Source organism: Seriola dumerili, unplaced genomic scaffold (genome assembly GCF_002260705.1).
Source record: "Seriola dumerili isolate Sdu_G_001 unplaced genomic scaffold, Sdu_1.0 BDQW01000122.1, whole genome shotgun sequence".
Classification (NCBI taxonomy): domain Eukaryota; kingdom Metazoa; phylum Chordata; class Actinopteri; order Carangiformes; family Carangidae; genus Seriola; species Seriola dumerili.
The window spans coordinates 2726495-2742683 of NW_019174377.1; the positions used below are offsets into that span (position 1 = coordinate 2726495).

Genomic DNA, 16189 nt, shown 5'->3' on the forward strand with positions numbered 1-16189 from the left:
TGCCTAGCAAAAGAAAGGAAACATGCTCGTCCTATCACAGGGCTATGCAGAAAAAATAAATCCCTCATATACTAATCTAGCTAAATTCAACAAATTAGCTTTTTCAATTCAGCTGAACTGCATGTGCATGTTTGAACTGTGGGAGGAAACTCATGACAAAGTGGGGAGCACACAGACTTAATGTGTGAATTACATATTTCATCAAGCTGTTTTCTTAACCACAACAACAATGTGCGCTTTGTCAGCCAACAGCTGGAGTTTTTGAATGTCAACATAGTTTTGCTCACTTGAACAGCCCTCACCTCACGTCCCCAATCTTGGCACTGAGAATACACCAATGACTTTCTGTGCATGAGTGAGGGCGGGAACCTGTGTTATTCATTCCTGTTTATCTGAATAATTATTTGGGATGGCCTGAAAACTTCCCTAGAATAATGGAATGATGTGGAGGGGAGTCCTAATGATTAAAAACAAGACTATTTCAAAACCCAGTATGTGGCCGGACTCTGTTCTGTATGGTCAATGTGCTAAAGAGGGAGGAAATAGTTGAAAACTGTTGCTGTCAACAACTGACATCGTGTGTCAGTAGTGTCAGCCGCTCTCTGCTCTTTATCTGTTTGTTTCTCTCCTACCCTCTGTGCATAAAGCTGTTCTCATTTATATGTTTTTTTTCTGTTTGTTTGAAATAGTGACTGAAAAGTGGTCCATTAAGACTACATGTTAACCAGCAGTCACTTCCAAACCATTTCAAAACTGCTGTTCTGAACTGCTAAAATCCAGATTTTTGTAACCACAACATCGTTTGACAAAATCACCACATACATAAAATGATCCCTCAGAGAGAAATCGTCAGAATGTCTTTCTCATTTTGTCTCACAACGCGCAGCCTCCATCTTACAACCTCTCTGCAACTCACTGAACAACAGCCTCTTGGTCGCAGGGCAGTAGTGGCAACTCTCCTCTATGGGGAAAAAAAAAAGTCTCTAAATCTAGCAATAAATGCAGGCTGTAAACTCCCCCAATTCATTTTGAAAGACTAACAGCCAATGGAGAAACTCCAGCACTCTGCCGACTGACCTTTGGTGCGACTTCATCACTCAGTCATGTGACATTCGGTTGACCAATGGTGTAACTTGATCACTCAACTATATCAGTCAGTCAGTCACTTAGTTAGTTGTGCACTTTAGAGTTGTGCACGATGTCAGTTGTTGACAGCAACAGTTTTCAACTCTTTCCTCCCCCTTTAGCACATTGACCATACAGAACAGAGTCCGGCCACATACTGGGTTTTGAAATAGTCTTGTTTTTAATCATTAGGACTCCCCTCCACATCATTCCATTATTCTAGGGAAGTTTTCAGGCCATCCCAAATAATTATTCAGATAAACAGGAATGAATAACACAGGTTCCCGCCCTTATAGCGCTAGCCCTGCTGTTGCAGTCCAGCCAATAATGAGCACAATTTTGATGTTCTACATTACATGACATCTTCACAAAGTTCATAGCCTCTCAAAGGCTGCTGGAAGTCTGAGCTCAAGACTCCTAGGCAGCTTAAAACATAGATAAACCATAGCTTGAATATTAAGCTTGTGTAAGCACATGGCGGAAACTCAATCACTAATAAAGAGTTTGTTTACTCGTATTTCATTGAGTGTTGTGGGATGCAATCCATCCAAGAGCTCTCGTCTCTTATCTCTACTTACCATCCTAATCTTCTCTTCCCTTTTCCCCTCGTCCTCCCCAGTTTCTCTGCTCCTCCCCCTCCTACCACACAGTCTCCTCCTCCTCTATCCCGCTGCCTCCCGTCTTCCTTTGCGCCCTCTTCTCCTCTCATTTACCACTTTTCTACCCCTCCCAGTCCCTCACCCTCTCCATCTCTCACTGTGTGTTGTGTGTCTTTTTAATTACTCCTCCCTCCATCCATGGAGATCTGAAGGCTAGGTGGTGGCACAGACGGATGACGAGGGGAAGAGCAGGGAACTTGAGGGGTTAGTGGGGTGGGGGGGATAATTAAACATCGATTTGGGATGATGATGAAAACGGCAACATGACGCCAAACAAGGGGATTATGGGTCGAAGAGCCGACAGCATTCTGCTGAGATCTGCAAAATATCCGGGACAGAGAGGAAAGGGCGGCAGAGCAAGGAAGAGATGGAGGCAGGGGAAAACAAGGGAGGGGGATAAAACCACAAGTAAATGAACGCATAGATGAGGAAGACAAGGAATGACAAGACAAGGAAAGGTAAGGATAAAGACAGAAAAGCAAAAGGATACATAAAAAGAGAGCAGAAGAACAGGGAGTAAGGATGTAGAAGGAGGAGGAGAGTTAGAAAAAACCAGGGATAGAGAGAGGGAGAAATAAGATATCAGAAAGTCACTCAGATAGAAGAGAGTCAAAAAAGGGAAAAGGAATAACAAAGAAACAAAATATAAAATGGGGTAGGAGAAATACACTTGAAAGAAGCTATGTGACGAAAGAGAACGAGACTGCAGACGTGAAAGAGAGATGACTAAATAGACCGTGTCGTCAGTGTCTTTGAACTTAACCTCTCTGATCTGACTCATTAGTTCTGCATTTAATTGGCACAAATACAGCTGGTACCAGCAATACAAGGGTGTGATTGTGCGTGTCTGTGCACACGTGTGCGTGTGTGGACCACTCATTTGTCATTAGGCCCTTTAAGCTCATTAGTACGTATGCAGTGAATCATTCAATTAAATGACAATGACCTACAGCGAACCGACTAGTCATATCCACCAGTGGATGTGGGGATGTGCACACAAGCGTACATGGGTGTGTGTGTGTGTGTGTGTGTGTGTATGTATGTAAGCAAGCATATGTATTGTATATAAGCCTGAATATCTTCTGTTTGGTCTTGTACACATCTTGTTGTACACATTTTTAAAGTGCCTTGCATCAAACTCTCTTCTGCATGTGTGTGTTTGAGCATATAAGCAGCGTCTAAAAAGCAGTAGCTACATTTTAGTGAGTTTCTAGCTGAGTGATTAGAGGCTTAAACCCACTAAATTCCTCAAAATATTTACTGTGTCCACACCAAATGTTATTAAAGCAGCAAAAAGCAATGGTTTATCAGCCTGTCTGTTTTTAGAGCCATAAAACACTCACTCATTAAACTGTCATTTACTGTGCAACAGGGCTTTTTTATTATTCTATTGTCAACACAGCTGATTTACCAATAATTTAAAATTGACAAATGGTAATGGTTTAGAACAAATTACTGTACGGTTAAATTAGAATGTATTTAAATAAAATACATTATAAGAATTTGGCCCTTTGATATTAGTACAGTGGTCACTTACTGAACTGTGCAAGCCCTAGCAGTTTTGTCCAGTGAAGCCTCTTTTGATCATGAGGACACATTTTCAGGTGAAATAAAAGCTTACTTTTTTTAAATTGCATTATTATCTAAATACTTTTTTTCAACTGAACAAAGGAGTCTAAAAATTTTTACAAGGTAAAAATAGGCTGAATTGAGACATAAGTAATACAACGGGAACTCCTTGACATTTTTTACAATGAAAAAAAGACTCTTCCCTTCTCTACTGTTTCAGTACGTAGCAGCTTTTGTAACCCTTAAAGTGTGGATTTACAATATTTATTGTAAAAACCAGCAAAATTTATAGTCGGTGATGTCCCTTCCCTTTTACATGGTAGTGAACACACATCACAAGAAATGTGAAATATAAATGTGAAATTCACTCAAAAAATAATATATATATAAGATAATCCATTTGTCTTCTGTCTGTCTCTATTTATCTATTTATTCATTTATTTATTTTCAACATTTACCTCTAATTTTCTTAGCAGCTGTGTACTGAAATCCCCGCTACATTAAACATGATCAAAATGGACAATGGCACATCACACATGAACAAGCTCGTTTGTGCTTCATATAGTGTACATGTTAAAAAAAATGTGTAAGCTGCATCCACCCACACACACACACACACACACACTCTCTCACTCCCTCTCCCCTGTACCACATGCAGGCCCACCTCAGCCCTCCCAGCTTTGCTCCAGATGCTCCCACCACCTGCTCCAATGCTATTAACCCCTGACACACTTTTACCACCCGCCGACACACATGTACACACTGCTTGTGCACTGACTTCAGTTCATTCATATTTCAGTTTAATAATGCTTGACAATTCACCATTAATATTAAGGACTCTAATGGGTTTTAGAATTAAATAGTGAATGTACAATGTCTTTTATATTCCCTCAAAAGAGATTCCCTCAGAGGATTAAAAATAGACAATACTTTTTTCTTTTTTTTTTCCTTTTACCCATTTGTTCCCTAGTTGTGAGGAAAACTATCTCTACTCATCAGAATATCAACAGGTCTAATGATTGAGACTGACAAATAATGAGACATTAGTGGCATCATCCACCTAATGATGACAAAGAGTACATTTATGTCTGCTAATGTCACATAATATTCACGGCATCTACATTAAGATTTGCTAAACGGGCATGAGAGTACATCCAACTGTTATTAATGCATGTTTCCAGTCACTGTATCCTGAGTCTGCTGGCCTGCGCAGATTTTATGTGTCTGTGAGTCCATTATTCAAAGAAGCACTCACCATGCAGACAATGCAGAATAAGGTAGAGAGACAGAGTAGAGAGTTAGGACACACGTTTGGGTCGGTGTCTGCATTTTGCGCAATTTCGTGGGTGTAGGTGTAGATGTGGACGTGTTTCTGTGTGATTGAAAACGGTTCGCGTTGACCCTTTCCTGCCCTTGCGTGGTGAGGAAAATGTGAGGCGAATAAAATTCTTTAAATCACACACACAGACGCAAAGAAACACAAATGCACACAACTGATCCAGAGAGACAAAGACGCAGTGTGAATGTAGTGACGAATTGAAGGTTTGAGCTTAAAATTCCATTTTGAAAAAGATATCTCTTTACAGGAAGTGTTAATGAGTGTGTGCTTAATGCATGTATGACAGTGCTTTGTATTGATGCAGGTTAAAGTACTGTAAATGCACCTTCAAAGGGAGCTGTGCTCCCACACCAGAATTAGGGTATGTGCTTTATGGAGTGGGCACCTACGTCTGGAGACTGACACAACACATTGCAAATATACTCTATATGAAAAAAGTATTTTAGCATGTTGCTAATAATTTATTTATTCTTTTCAAACAAAATAAAAAAAGAACAGAAAAACAAACAAACCTAAAGGTATGATGCTCAATCTGACTTCCTCTTCTTTGTTACAAGTCCTGATGAGACTTATTGCAGTACAGAGATCAGCTCTGTGCTGACTCACACATTGGTTGCAAACAATTATATACTTTGACTATGCATTAAAACACAGTACAGGTGACCACAGAGAGGGACAGAGACACAGTTTAAGTCTTCACTGCAATTTCAATACTCAGACAGGACATCCTGATTGGCAGATCTCAACACTGCCAAGTCAGATTCTGCTCACACTGCAAAATGTTGAGCAGACCACATCCATTAGGTTGTCAGGTTTGCATTTTGATGGTAACTCTTACTCAGACCTTGGATATCCGTCCAAGTCACAGTACACAAGAACTAAGAAGTCACTGCTGCATTCACTTTACATTTGCAGTACAGCAAACTGCACAAGAAGGCAACTCTCATCTCTTATTTTTCTTAAGTTGGTCACGTTAGAGTAGAAATCATTTTCTAAAGCTGCAGAAGGTGCCATCTTTGGTCTTTGCATCACCATGGTTACAGGCATCACTCATGGCAATACCAAGACTACATTTACCTGTTTATATGCACAGTGCACATTTCATTCTGTCATGTGTAACATGTACAACACATAGAGAGTCACTCTCAGTGGGAAATGCAGCTGTCATTTCAAATCACTGACAGAATGAATTCACTGTCAAAGACAGAAAGAGAGGAAAATGTACTGCAGACGTATTGAGAAAGTGGGGGGGGGGTAAGACCACACAATGGCCACATATCAACACCCAGCGATACATCATCTCAGGTCTTCCTGACAGGAATCTATAAATCACACTGACATGATAAGCATAGTTTTAGGAAGATATAGCTCTGTCCATGTGCAGCTATAGAGTGCAAGCCAGGCTAATACCACTGTGTTTGGCTGGATAATGTGTTGTCCATGGTTCGGCCTGCAGTGGAATCTAAGCTATTGAGCCTGATTAACCTCTGACTGATCACAGATCAGTATGTTAATACACAATTGTCGCTTGTTCCGAAAGCTCATGAGCAGCACAAACAAACATACAGCACGCACACACACACACACACACACACACACACACACACACACACACACACACACACACACAGTTGTGTCTCCATGCCTTCAGAGGACATTACATTTACATCAATTTCCTGCAGACTTACTCCCGTCTTGACCATATTTACTACATGTTTAACCCTAACCTACTCTTAACCTTAAACCTAACCTTATTTTAACCTTAAAACATCTTCACCTGAAAATTAAATGATTTACGAATGCAGCCATAATATGGCTGTAGGTTCCCACAACATGAGTAATACCTGAAACACAAACACACACATGGACATCGACACTTAGAGACATTTAGAGGAGCCGCCTACAGAGGTCTGATGCCACTGATGGCTCCGAAACTGACATTGAGTTTTTGGCTAATACGCAACTGCCAGCTGGTTCAGTGTGCAAACACATAAACACTCATCATGTGTGCACATGTGCACGCAGACACACACTTGAATAGACATTGATTAGATTATACAGGGGGCTTTGAAGAGCATGTCTCAGACGCAGGGTTAACTAATACACTGCCAACCAGTGATTTCCAAGTGCTTACGCACGAATGCACATGAATACACACTCGAACACACTCGAACACACTTGGTGCTATAATGCATTGATCGTAAGTAGTGTACTGGTTGTTTATTCGAAGGTGGATATGGTCCTAGACACCAATGGCAGTGCATAGATTACAAGATGCTGTGATCTGGATGCTTTGGCTGTAGTAATTTAGTCACTGAGGAAAATAATTATATCAAGAATTTGTTAATTATTATGCAGTAAATGCAGAATGGATTCTGTGTGCCTCAAACACCAGAAAATCAATTACATTTTTTCTGTTCCAATTAAAATATTCTGATGAAAATACAGATACAAAATAACTAAAACCAAATCTATTAGTTATTGTATAACTAAATTTAAAAAAATATATAATTTGCTTTAAATGTGTGTTCAAAATAATGATTGTTGAATAAATTCACTCGACAAAATGCTCCCTCAGCACACAGGTCCAAAGTAATGGTGAAAACATAATGCATTAGTAGCCAGCGAAAACCTCCTCAGTCCCACATGCATCTTCCAGCTATCGTCCAGTGGAACTACATCAACTACTCAAACATAGAAGAACGTCATCAGTGCTCATTGATGAAGTCTCAGAAAGTGTGATATTCACCAGTTTTCAATATGTGCTCTTTGATAAAGAAATGTAACAGCCAGACTTTAGAAAATGAATTTGTGAAGCTCAAATAATCTCTCGTTGTGGCACCGATATGTTGTTTTCTCTTTCCGTGTTTCCTGTCTATCCTGCTCCTCAGCACTCCCCCTCCCCTCCTCTCTTTGTGGCATTGTGCCTCACCCCTCCTAATGGACATTGACCAAAGAAAGACAGAGGAGAGGGGCTGTACACACATCCACACAGACACACTCAGGGCTGTTTTTTTTCTTTCACTCAGAGCAGAGCTGGTGCAATGATGACGCCTTCTAGATACTCTCACAACACCTTTTTGTTTTTTCAAATATTTAGGCTTGTATACTTTTAATCTTTCAAGTGGTAAGCAGTTATAAAGAACCAATATGATATATGTTTTAAGGGTGCAAATATTTTTTTTAATCTCAAACTATAAAGGTGTAATCCTAAAGATTCTTGGTTGATATGGCAACAAACTTTTACTTGGGTAACAAGTGTGTTTTATTACCACAGCAAACACTCTGAGAATATAACAGAAGAACAACTGGGTATGTGATTACAGCGCAACCAAACAAACTTGCGTAGTTTTTAATGAAGCTTAGCACAGACCTCAATGACAAACACACTGTTTCCTGTGGCTGCTTCGCAATAAAAGCCACCCCATGGTTTGCCTATTGAACAATTTTAAGGTGAAGCAATGACAGTAGGAACTGACCTTTGCATCGCTGCACTGCATGTTATAAAGTGAGCAGACAAAGACAGTGAGGGATATATCAGTTAGATAAAGTTGCACTGGATTACCTGCATGCATCATTTTCAGGTCTGCGATACACAGTTTAATTTGTATTGTAGATGCCCAGACGATCTGTTTGATAATGTGAAGCTCAAAGTAGAGATCCACTGTTACCCACAAAGACCTATACATATGTACACCTGACCAGTAAGGAGTGCGTTTTGTACCGGCAGGTCCACTGTGCCCACTAACTGCCTCCAACCTTGAATGGACAGGTGCAGATGGACGGTTGCTATGCGGAAGAACGGTTGCCATGCTTTGAATTGTAAGAAGCTGCTTGTCTCCCACAGTTAGTTGAACTGTCTGAATAAACAAGTGTCTTCTCTCGCTTAGAAATAACACCATAATCATTTTTGGTACAGACCTTCCATTTCCATATCTCACAAGCGTTGCATTTGATCAAATTGAGAGGAACTGTCTGATTCTCCTGTCAGCTGGATGTATTTGACATATTCTATCAAAGCTTCTTCTTCTCAAGAATAACTATTTCCCCAAGAGGCATTTTAAATGTTGATCAAGAGTAAAAAGGGTGAAGAGGAGCCAAAATACATTATGAGAACATTCTGTAGGGCAGTGAATACATTTTTGATTTTCTTCCATAATCACACAAGACAGAGCGATATATTTGGCCATTTCATTTACACCTCTGAAAAAACGAAAGAAATTAGTAGTCCACAGTCGGTGTCTGTGATGGTATTAAAGCCACCTGTCACTCATAACAAGATCTAGGAGATTTTCCCAACCTGTTGCCATGACAACTCCACAACATATGAAAACTCCACATGAGCTGAAAATAAACAGGGCTTTCCCAGGTTTTCCAAGAGCTTTATAGGCGATGATGTTGCCAGAGAGCAATGTGGGAGATTCCCCCAAGAGCACGAAGATTTTGAGGAAAACTTAGAATACAAACAAGTGCTCCGCAGTTAAACTGTGCTTTTTCTCTGACACGTCCAGCAATGTGTACATTAGCTGTAACTGTAAGAAGAAGCAATATAGTGGGTGAGAAATCTACCCCACTGGCATGCACGTAAACATCCCATATTGAAACCTAGCCATCAACACGCCAACAAGAGAGAGACACATTGTGCCAACTCAGACTTTTAATACCAGCAGCAGTAGAAAACAACCTAGCTCCAGCCCATGTGAGTGTGTCTATATAAACTCATCAAATATTCAAATCAATAACGGTGTGCTTTATACACCCAATCATAATTGTAAGAAGTGAAGGGATTAAAGAGCTATCGTGCCTCTTTTTCCGGTCAAAGTAAATGCATAGACTGTGCATTAATCATATTAACTTCTATTACACTGAAGCAAATGCTCCATCACACATTCACTGCACTTGCCATATACACAGGAGAGGCCTAGGCAACACGCACGAGTAGCAGGAGCATTGAACTTGGTCCAAGTGCAACTTCTGGTGCTTTCACAGAGATATTGCTTGATGAAAACATCGTCAAATGCTTGGTAATACTGTTACTAGTTAGCACTCTTGAGTGATAGGCCTCCTCCAGCCAGATGACTGCAATAGTCTGCTGTTACATATTCTGCTGCTGCTGTTATTGTAATGAACAATATGATAACACATGGCACAAGGAAAGGGTTTTGTCAGTATTTTTCAAAAGCACTAATTAGGACATTCATTTAAGTTCTCTGTGTCTCACGCACTGCTTCACAAAACTCTAACCTGCCTTAAGTGTAAATGACAACATTCTCAAAGTTGCATGATTACCATGATTTACCATAAAGTGACCTTTCTACCTATTCAAATTCTGCACATCAAATGAGGCTCATTTCAACGATAACATTATTAGAATTCTATGGCTCCAGCTATCAAGACAAATTACCATAATACCTTGAACTGCTCTCTCTAGCTATTGAAATTCTATGGGCGTTCCTTCACACTTTGTTTAGACTTGGGGTGATAGTTGGCTGTATCTGCTGTAGCATGTTGTGCACACAAATCAGAAAACTTGCATGTTTGTACCGGGCAGCTGTTAAAGCAGATGTTCCCTCTCTCTACATTAAAACCTTTTAATAGTAAAGGTTGTAGCAGTTTGATAGTCACCAAGGAGAGCCAGTCACAGGCAGATCTGATAAAATCAATCACTGTGTCAAGTTCTACTCAGGTAAAATCCCATAAAAAAAAAAAAAAAGTATCATAATTACAAAGCCATAATGTAATTACCAGTAGTGAAACTACACAACAGAACATCAACACAGCAGTTCAACAATGAAGCAAACTGACAGACAAGCATTAAAACTTGTTAAACAGCCCAGGCTTTTGCCCAGGCTCGCCTTCATTCAGCGAACTCGACAATGGCTCTGCACCACTACAGATGTCTTTATCATTTCAGTTGATTAGACTTTTACAACTGGATGACTGGCTAATCTCCACTTGTATCATCTATCATCTGTTTTCATCCTCATAGCAGCGGCTGATGTCTGCCGATTAACTTACACACAACTGCATGTGCACACACACACACACACTTACAAACACATACAGCCACATGGAGGCTTTTTACTAATACGTGTTGAAAGATTCATAGAAGTCATCGACAGACAGTGAATTTAAAAAAAAAAACAAAAACATTCAGACCATAAATTGACAGTGTAGATGGACAGACCTGTAAACCAGTGTGTCATCACCAGAGCTGTTGTACTGGACCTGGAACATCCTGACTCCAGACATAGGCGTCTGACTGCTCCATCTTATGAGGGCAGAGTTCCCTGTCAGTTCCACCAATGAGACCCTCCGGTCTGGCCCCCTTGTCTCGTTGTTAGGCAGCGCGACCTTAGAGGAGGTTAGAATGTCAGAGGGGGCAGGTTCAGAGGACGGGTCTCGACTGCGGCTCGTGCTGTTTGCGAGATGGGGCATCGCCGTGACAACTAGCTCCACCCTTCCTGTGGATTCACCTGCTGCGTTGGAGGCAATGCAGGTGAAGTTTCCGGAATCCTTCAGGGATGTTACATTGATCTCCAGGCTCCCGTTAGGGAAAACTAAAGTTCTGAAACAAATGAAAAATGTAGATATATCATAAACTTGATTAATTCAATAAATCAATCAAAAAATCAACTGAAATATATGTTACAACAAAGCAACAAATATTTATAGGGAGGTTTTAGAAGTTCAAGCAGTAAGATGTTATTCATTCTAAATTCATGTCCATTTTAATCCCTCATTTTTTTATTTTTTCATCTTCTCTGTTACATCTGCTGGCTACTGTCGTGCCATTGCACCGCTCCCTGTTCATTCCAGTCACTAAAAAAGTGAGACACATTCACTTCCAGCTGCAAAATGATTCACCATTGCATAATTTAAGAGGCAACTCCCTTCTGGTTCTCACCACCCAGTCACGTAAACCCTCCTCCTTTTTCACCCACATAGGAGCCGATGGATAATCAGTGTTCTTGTGATCAACTCATTTACTCACATCTCCACTTTGCTGCCTGCAGCACCTGATGCTGATGCCAGCTCCCACTGCCAGCATCCATCCAGACTCTATTCCGAATCAATGCAGTGACTGCCAGGCTGAGTATCATGGTACTGACTCTTTGCAGACTTTACTACCATAAGTTCAGGCATAAACCCAAAATGCACTCGCCAAATAATCCAACTATGCTTTGTATCCATAGGATTTTCTATATCTAAAGATGCAAACAGAAATTTCAAATCAAAAGGTGCCTAAGAAAAAAAAAAAAGGGTTGTGACATTATACAGTATATCAAATATCTTTCTTTTTATAACCAATGTTCTATATGCAAAACCATAACTAGAAACCCCACACATCTGACAACTGTGCCAACTAGGTTACTGGATGAAAGTGTGAGAAAGGTCTTATGGGTGAGGACAATAAACTTCTGACCTTGTTTCAAAGTTGTCTCACACAAGTCATGTGCGCACTACTACTACAGCCATGACAAAAATTATGTGAGACATGCTGTCTTTCTAACTTGCATATTGGCTCATAGCACTGAGCTGGAGCAGCACAGGAGAATATTTAAACAACCCCTTTCCTTGCACCTGCCAACTGATTTGCCAGGTTTCTGACATCGCTGGAATGTGGACCGGTGTTCTCAGTGGACATGTGATAAATTAACTTCGCCTTAAATTTTGAAAGATTGTACAGTTTATTGGACAAGAGAGAAAGGAGATCAAACTGGAATGAGGAACCATGGTAATACCTGGAGCCATTTGATATAAGTCGCCCTTCAGGGCTGATCCAGTGGACTTCAGGCTCTGGGTCACCATTTGCTTTGCACTTCAGACTGGCAGGCTGGCCTTCCATAGCCACGGTATGAGGTGACTTACGGGTCAGAACTGGTGGGTCACAAATAAACTCCTAAAGGGCAAAAGAGATTAGGTCATTCTTTCAAGTCTGCATTGTTTTCTGAGCTTTATTATTCACTTTATTAAAGTGGTAATTTCAAAGATTTTAATTTAAATGAATGCCTGTGAAGTCAGCGTCTGTCACCGAATGAGGTAACGCAATAGTGACTGAGCCTACGGCCCACTGATGAAAGTATTGCAATATTTATACAGCATTATTATGAGCTGGGTGTATGTGGCGACATTCCTGGAAATGATGCTGTATTAAGTTGCTGCTAATGCAAGTCAAACTTTTACTGCTGCTGCAGCTTCACATTAAAAGCATTTAACTGGTGAAACACAAGATGACTATTGTTATCAAGTAGTCACAGGAAATGTAGTGTAGTTTTTCATTGAGCTTAGCACTTATCACTATCGTTCATCAAAAATTTGCCAACAAAACAAAATAGCGGTCTTTTTCGGCCTTTAGTGACAGTTGATCAGTTTGAAATATAACGGGGAGCAATGGAACAAGAAAGAGCAGCCACAGTGAGCTGTTAGATGAAGAGTTGGAGGTGGCAGGCTGCACATCAACTTCTCAGCGAGGTAACCAACTCTTTTCACTGTGCCCTGCTGTTTGCAGTCTCATACCGTGTGCAGCATAAAATCAGATCATTGTTGCGCTCAGAATAATGGAAAAAAGCCAATTATTGATTCTTTGTAAAAAAAAAAAAAAAAAAACGGTTTGTTTTCGTGCCCCAAAAATTCTCTGACCTGTAGTATTAAACCACATTTGCTGTTACCACCAGTAACTACAGCTGTCGCCAAATCAACCAGGTTTGAAATCTTCAAGATTACCACTTTACAGGTTTGCCCCATATCCAATGTTATGAGACATATTCTTATCAAAACGTCACCTCTTCAGGGATTGTCCAGAAGTACTTGGCACTGAGGTCAGGGGGAGAGGCACATGTCTCCAGGTCATCTTCTCTGGTTAGTCTCCTCAACCATAGAAGTTCACAGTTACAGTGAAGGGGGTTGCCACCAAAACTCAACACCAGGGAGGAGAGAGGGGAGCCTTTGGACTTGGCATAAACTGGGATTCTCAAGAACAACGGGTCAGGGGGTATTTTCTTCAGCTTGTTTGACGTCATGTCTAGCCTGTGAAAGGGAAAGGTGTAGGGAGAAGAGAGTTGGAAAAGAGATGATTATCAGATGAATAGAAATTCATTCAGTCGGTCAGTAAATCACGCAGCACATAATTGGCATTTGAATATATTATATTTGATTATTTAGATCACTTTACATTATCTAACTCTACACACATCATCTGCTTGTCCCTTTGTCCTTTACTCTATATATCCATTTACCTGGCCAGTTTGTGCAGGTTGGTGAATACACCTTGGGGAACATTTTCTATGAGGTTATGATCCATATTTAGGGTATTGACATTGGTTAGGCGCCCAATCGTGTCCCAGGGCACCTGAGCGAGGTTGTTGTAACTGAGGTCTAGATCCTCCAGTGTGGACAGGAAGTCATCAAATGCGTGGGGAGATATGGAGTGGAGCTGGTTGTTGGCCAGGATCAGGTGGCGAAGGTTGGTCAGGCCTTTAAAATGGTCATCCTGGTTCATAGAAAAGTGAATATGCAGTGAGAATAACTTCATAAAGACAAACTCTTGCACATACATACCTGTACTGTAGGCTATTTCTTTCTGTCTATCTACTGTATCTACAGTTGTATAAATTATTCTGTCGTTCTAGCACTATCAGAGTTGTGTGTATTCATCCATCCAAATGTAAACTCGGGTTGTGTGGCTCTTTTTCTGTTTATCAACCCATTTACCCATTTGATTATTCAATCCTATTCACCAACATTAATCTATCCAGCCGTCCAGCCATCAATCTTACCTTGATCACAGTTAATCTATTAGAGTCTAGGTGGAGTGCTCTCAGTCGCCGCAGGTCACTGAAAGCTGAAGGGAGGATCTGACTGATGGTGTTTCTGGACAGGGTCAGATGCAGCAGGCTGGTCATGTTGGCAAAGTCCTTTCTTCGGACAGCTGGTAGTGAGCAGAATAAACACAAAGACTCCATTAGCTAAGTCATAAGGGGTCAGATATGTTGTATTACCCAGGGAATGTATTAAGGTAAAAATAGTCAGGAGATGCACATGCACCAAAGAAGTTTTAAAACGCAAATGTTTGCCTGACCCTAGAAAGACAAACTTTTTGGCAACAGTAAACCCCAATTGACAGCCAAGAGAATATGGCATCACGCAAAATGAGATACACAATCTTTAGTTTTGCGCAGAGTAGTGCCACAAACTGAAATTGTTTGTGTGATGTTGTTAATGGCACGTCATAATATATTTCTGGGCACTTTGAAAGCAGCCTTTTTTTAGCTTGTGCATCTTTTGTTTTGGAACTATGGCATAGAATATTTTTAAGTCAAGCCTGGGAAGATTAGGTGGCTGCTTTGGTGGGAGCTAATGGGAATCCAGATTAAAATAAAAAGGATAAAGCAACACTTTAGTTCTTAAAAATAAGTATGTTTCAAAGTATAAAAGAGAACTCTTTGATATAAGGCACAGATGAATCGTGAATGAGATTTGCCAGACTGAATCACAGAACAAACCAAAAAAAGCAAGAAAGACAAAAAAAGAAATACCCAGGCTCATGAGAAATATTACTTAGTGTCATGTGGAGACCAACAAAAATAAAGACTTGTGACTTGAGCCAATATTTGTATTCACTGTTAACAAACTGTTCAGTTGCATGCACTTGTTCTGAGATAAGGTGATTATGCTGCCAATTATCAACCAGCTACTGAATTTGTTTCCATGTAAACGACCAATCCAAGCATACACGTCAAGTGACAGATAATGACAAAAGAGGGTGAAATAAATGGAGCAGTTTATGAAAGCATGTTATATCACTCACAAGTAACAAACTTTACTCACTGCACTCCAATGTGTTATTTGAACTCCAGTGGTATATTAAATTGAATGTAATACAGGACAGACTGGCAGGTACATTACCTGTGATGAAGTTCTCTTGAAGCCGTAGCTCCACAGTGCGTCGGTCAATGGCAGCAGGAACAAAGAGCAAGCCTGTCTTGGAACAGAGGATAGCGAGCGATGGAGAAAGGCTCTGGCACATACAGCGTTTCGGACACGGCTGTCCCCTGCATGCTGCTGCCAGCAACAGCAAAGAGAACCACAGCCGTTCCATTATCCTCCACAGGGAACAGGGCAACTGGAAGATAGATAGAAAGGAGCAATGAATTGAAGTGGATACAAAGATGATGTGGTAAAGAAAAGGAACTGTCAGGAAGCTGGAAACCAGGGTAAATCTGACCTGTAGAGACACTAGAGAGTAAGTGATTATCTTAAACTTTTTTAATCAAATTCAGCGAATATATCCTCATGGTCCGCTAGTTGTCCATTCCGTGTGTGTGCTGATAAAAAAAATAAAAAAAAAGCCCCATGCTCTGTAAATAGAAAACAAACAAAGTGGCTCGCACCAAGCCATTCCAGCCAATCAGCAACAGGGGGCGTTTGTGCTCATGCACAGGACTAGGGAAAGAAACAGTGAAGAGGGGAAATGAGCGAAAAGGGGGAGTGAAAG

At 40.6% G+C, this 16189-nt stretch overlaps 1 protein-coding gene across 1 annotated transcript in view; it reads right to left on the reverse strand.

Moving 5' to 3' along the window:
* The window catches only part of LOC111224107 (leucine-rich repeat and fibronectin type III domain-containing protein 1-like protein), a 57727-nt gene extending 41934 nt beyond the window's left edge, over window positions 1-15793 (reverse strand). The window contains exons 1-6 of the mRNA XM_022748505.1: window positions 15601-15793; window positions 14472-14623; window positions 13932-14185; window positions 13479-13722; window positions 12438-12595; window positions 10880-11260 (exon numbers count right to left, since the gene is read on the reverse strand). Coding sequence (XP_022604226.1) covers window positions 10880-11260; window positions 12438-12595; window positions 13479-13722; window positions 13932-14185; window positions 14472-14623; window positions 15601-15793 — 1382 coding nt within the window. The remainder of the gene's footprint in view (window positions 1-10879; window positions 11261-12437; window positions 12596-13478; window positions 13723-13931; window positions 14186-14471; window positions 14624-15600) is intronic.
* Window positions 15794-16189: the final 396 nt, after the last annotated feature.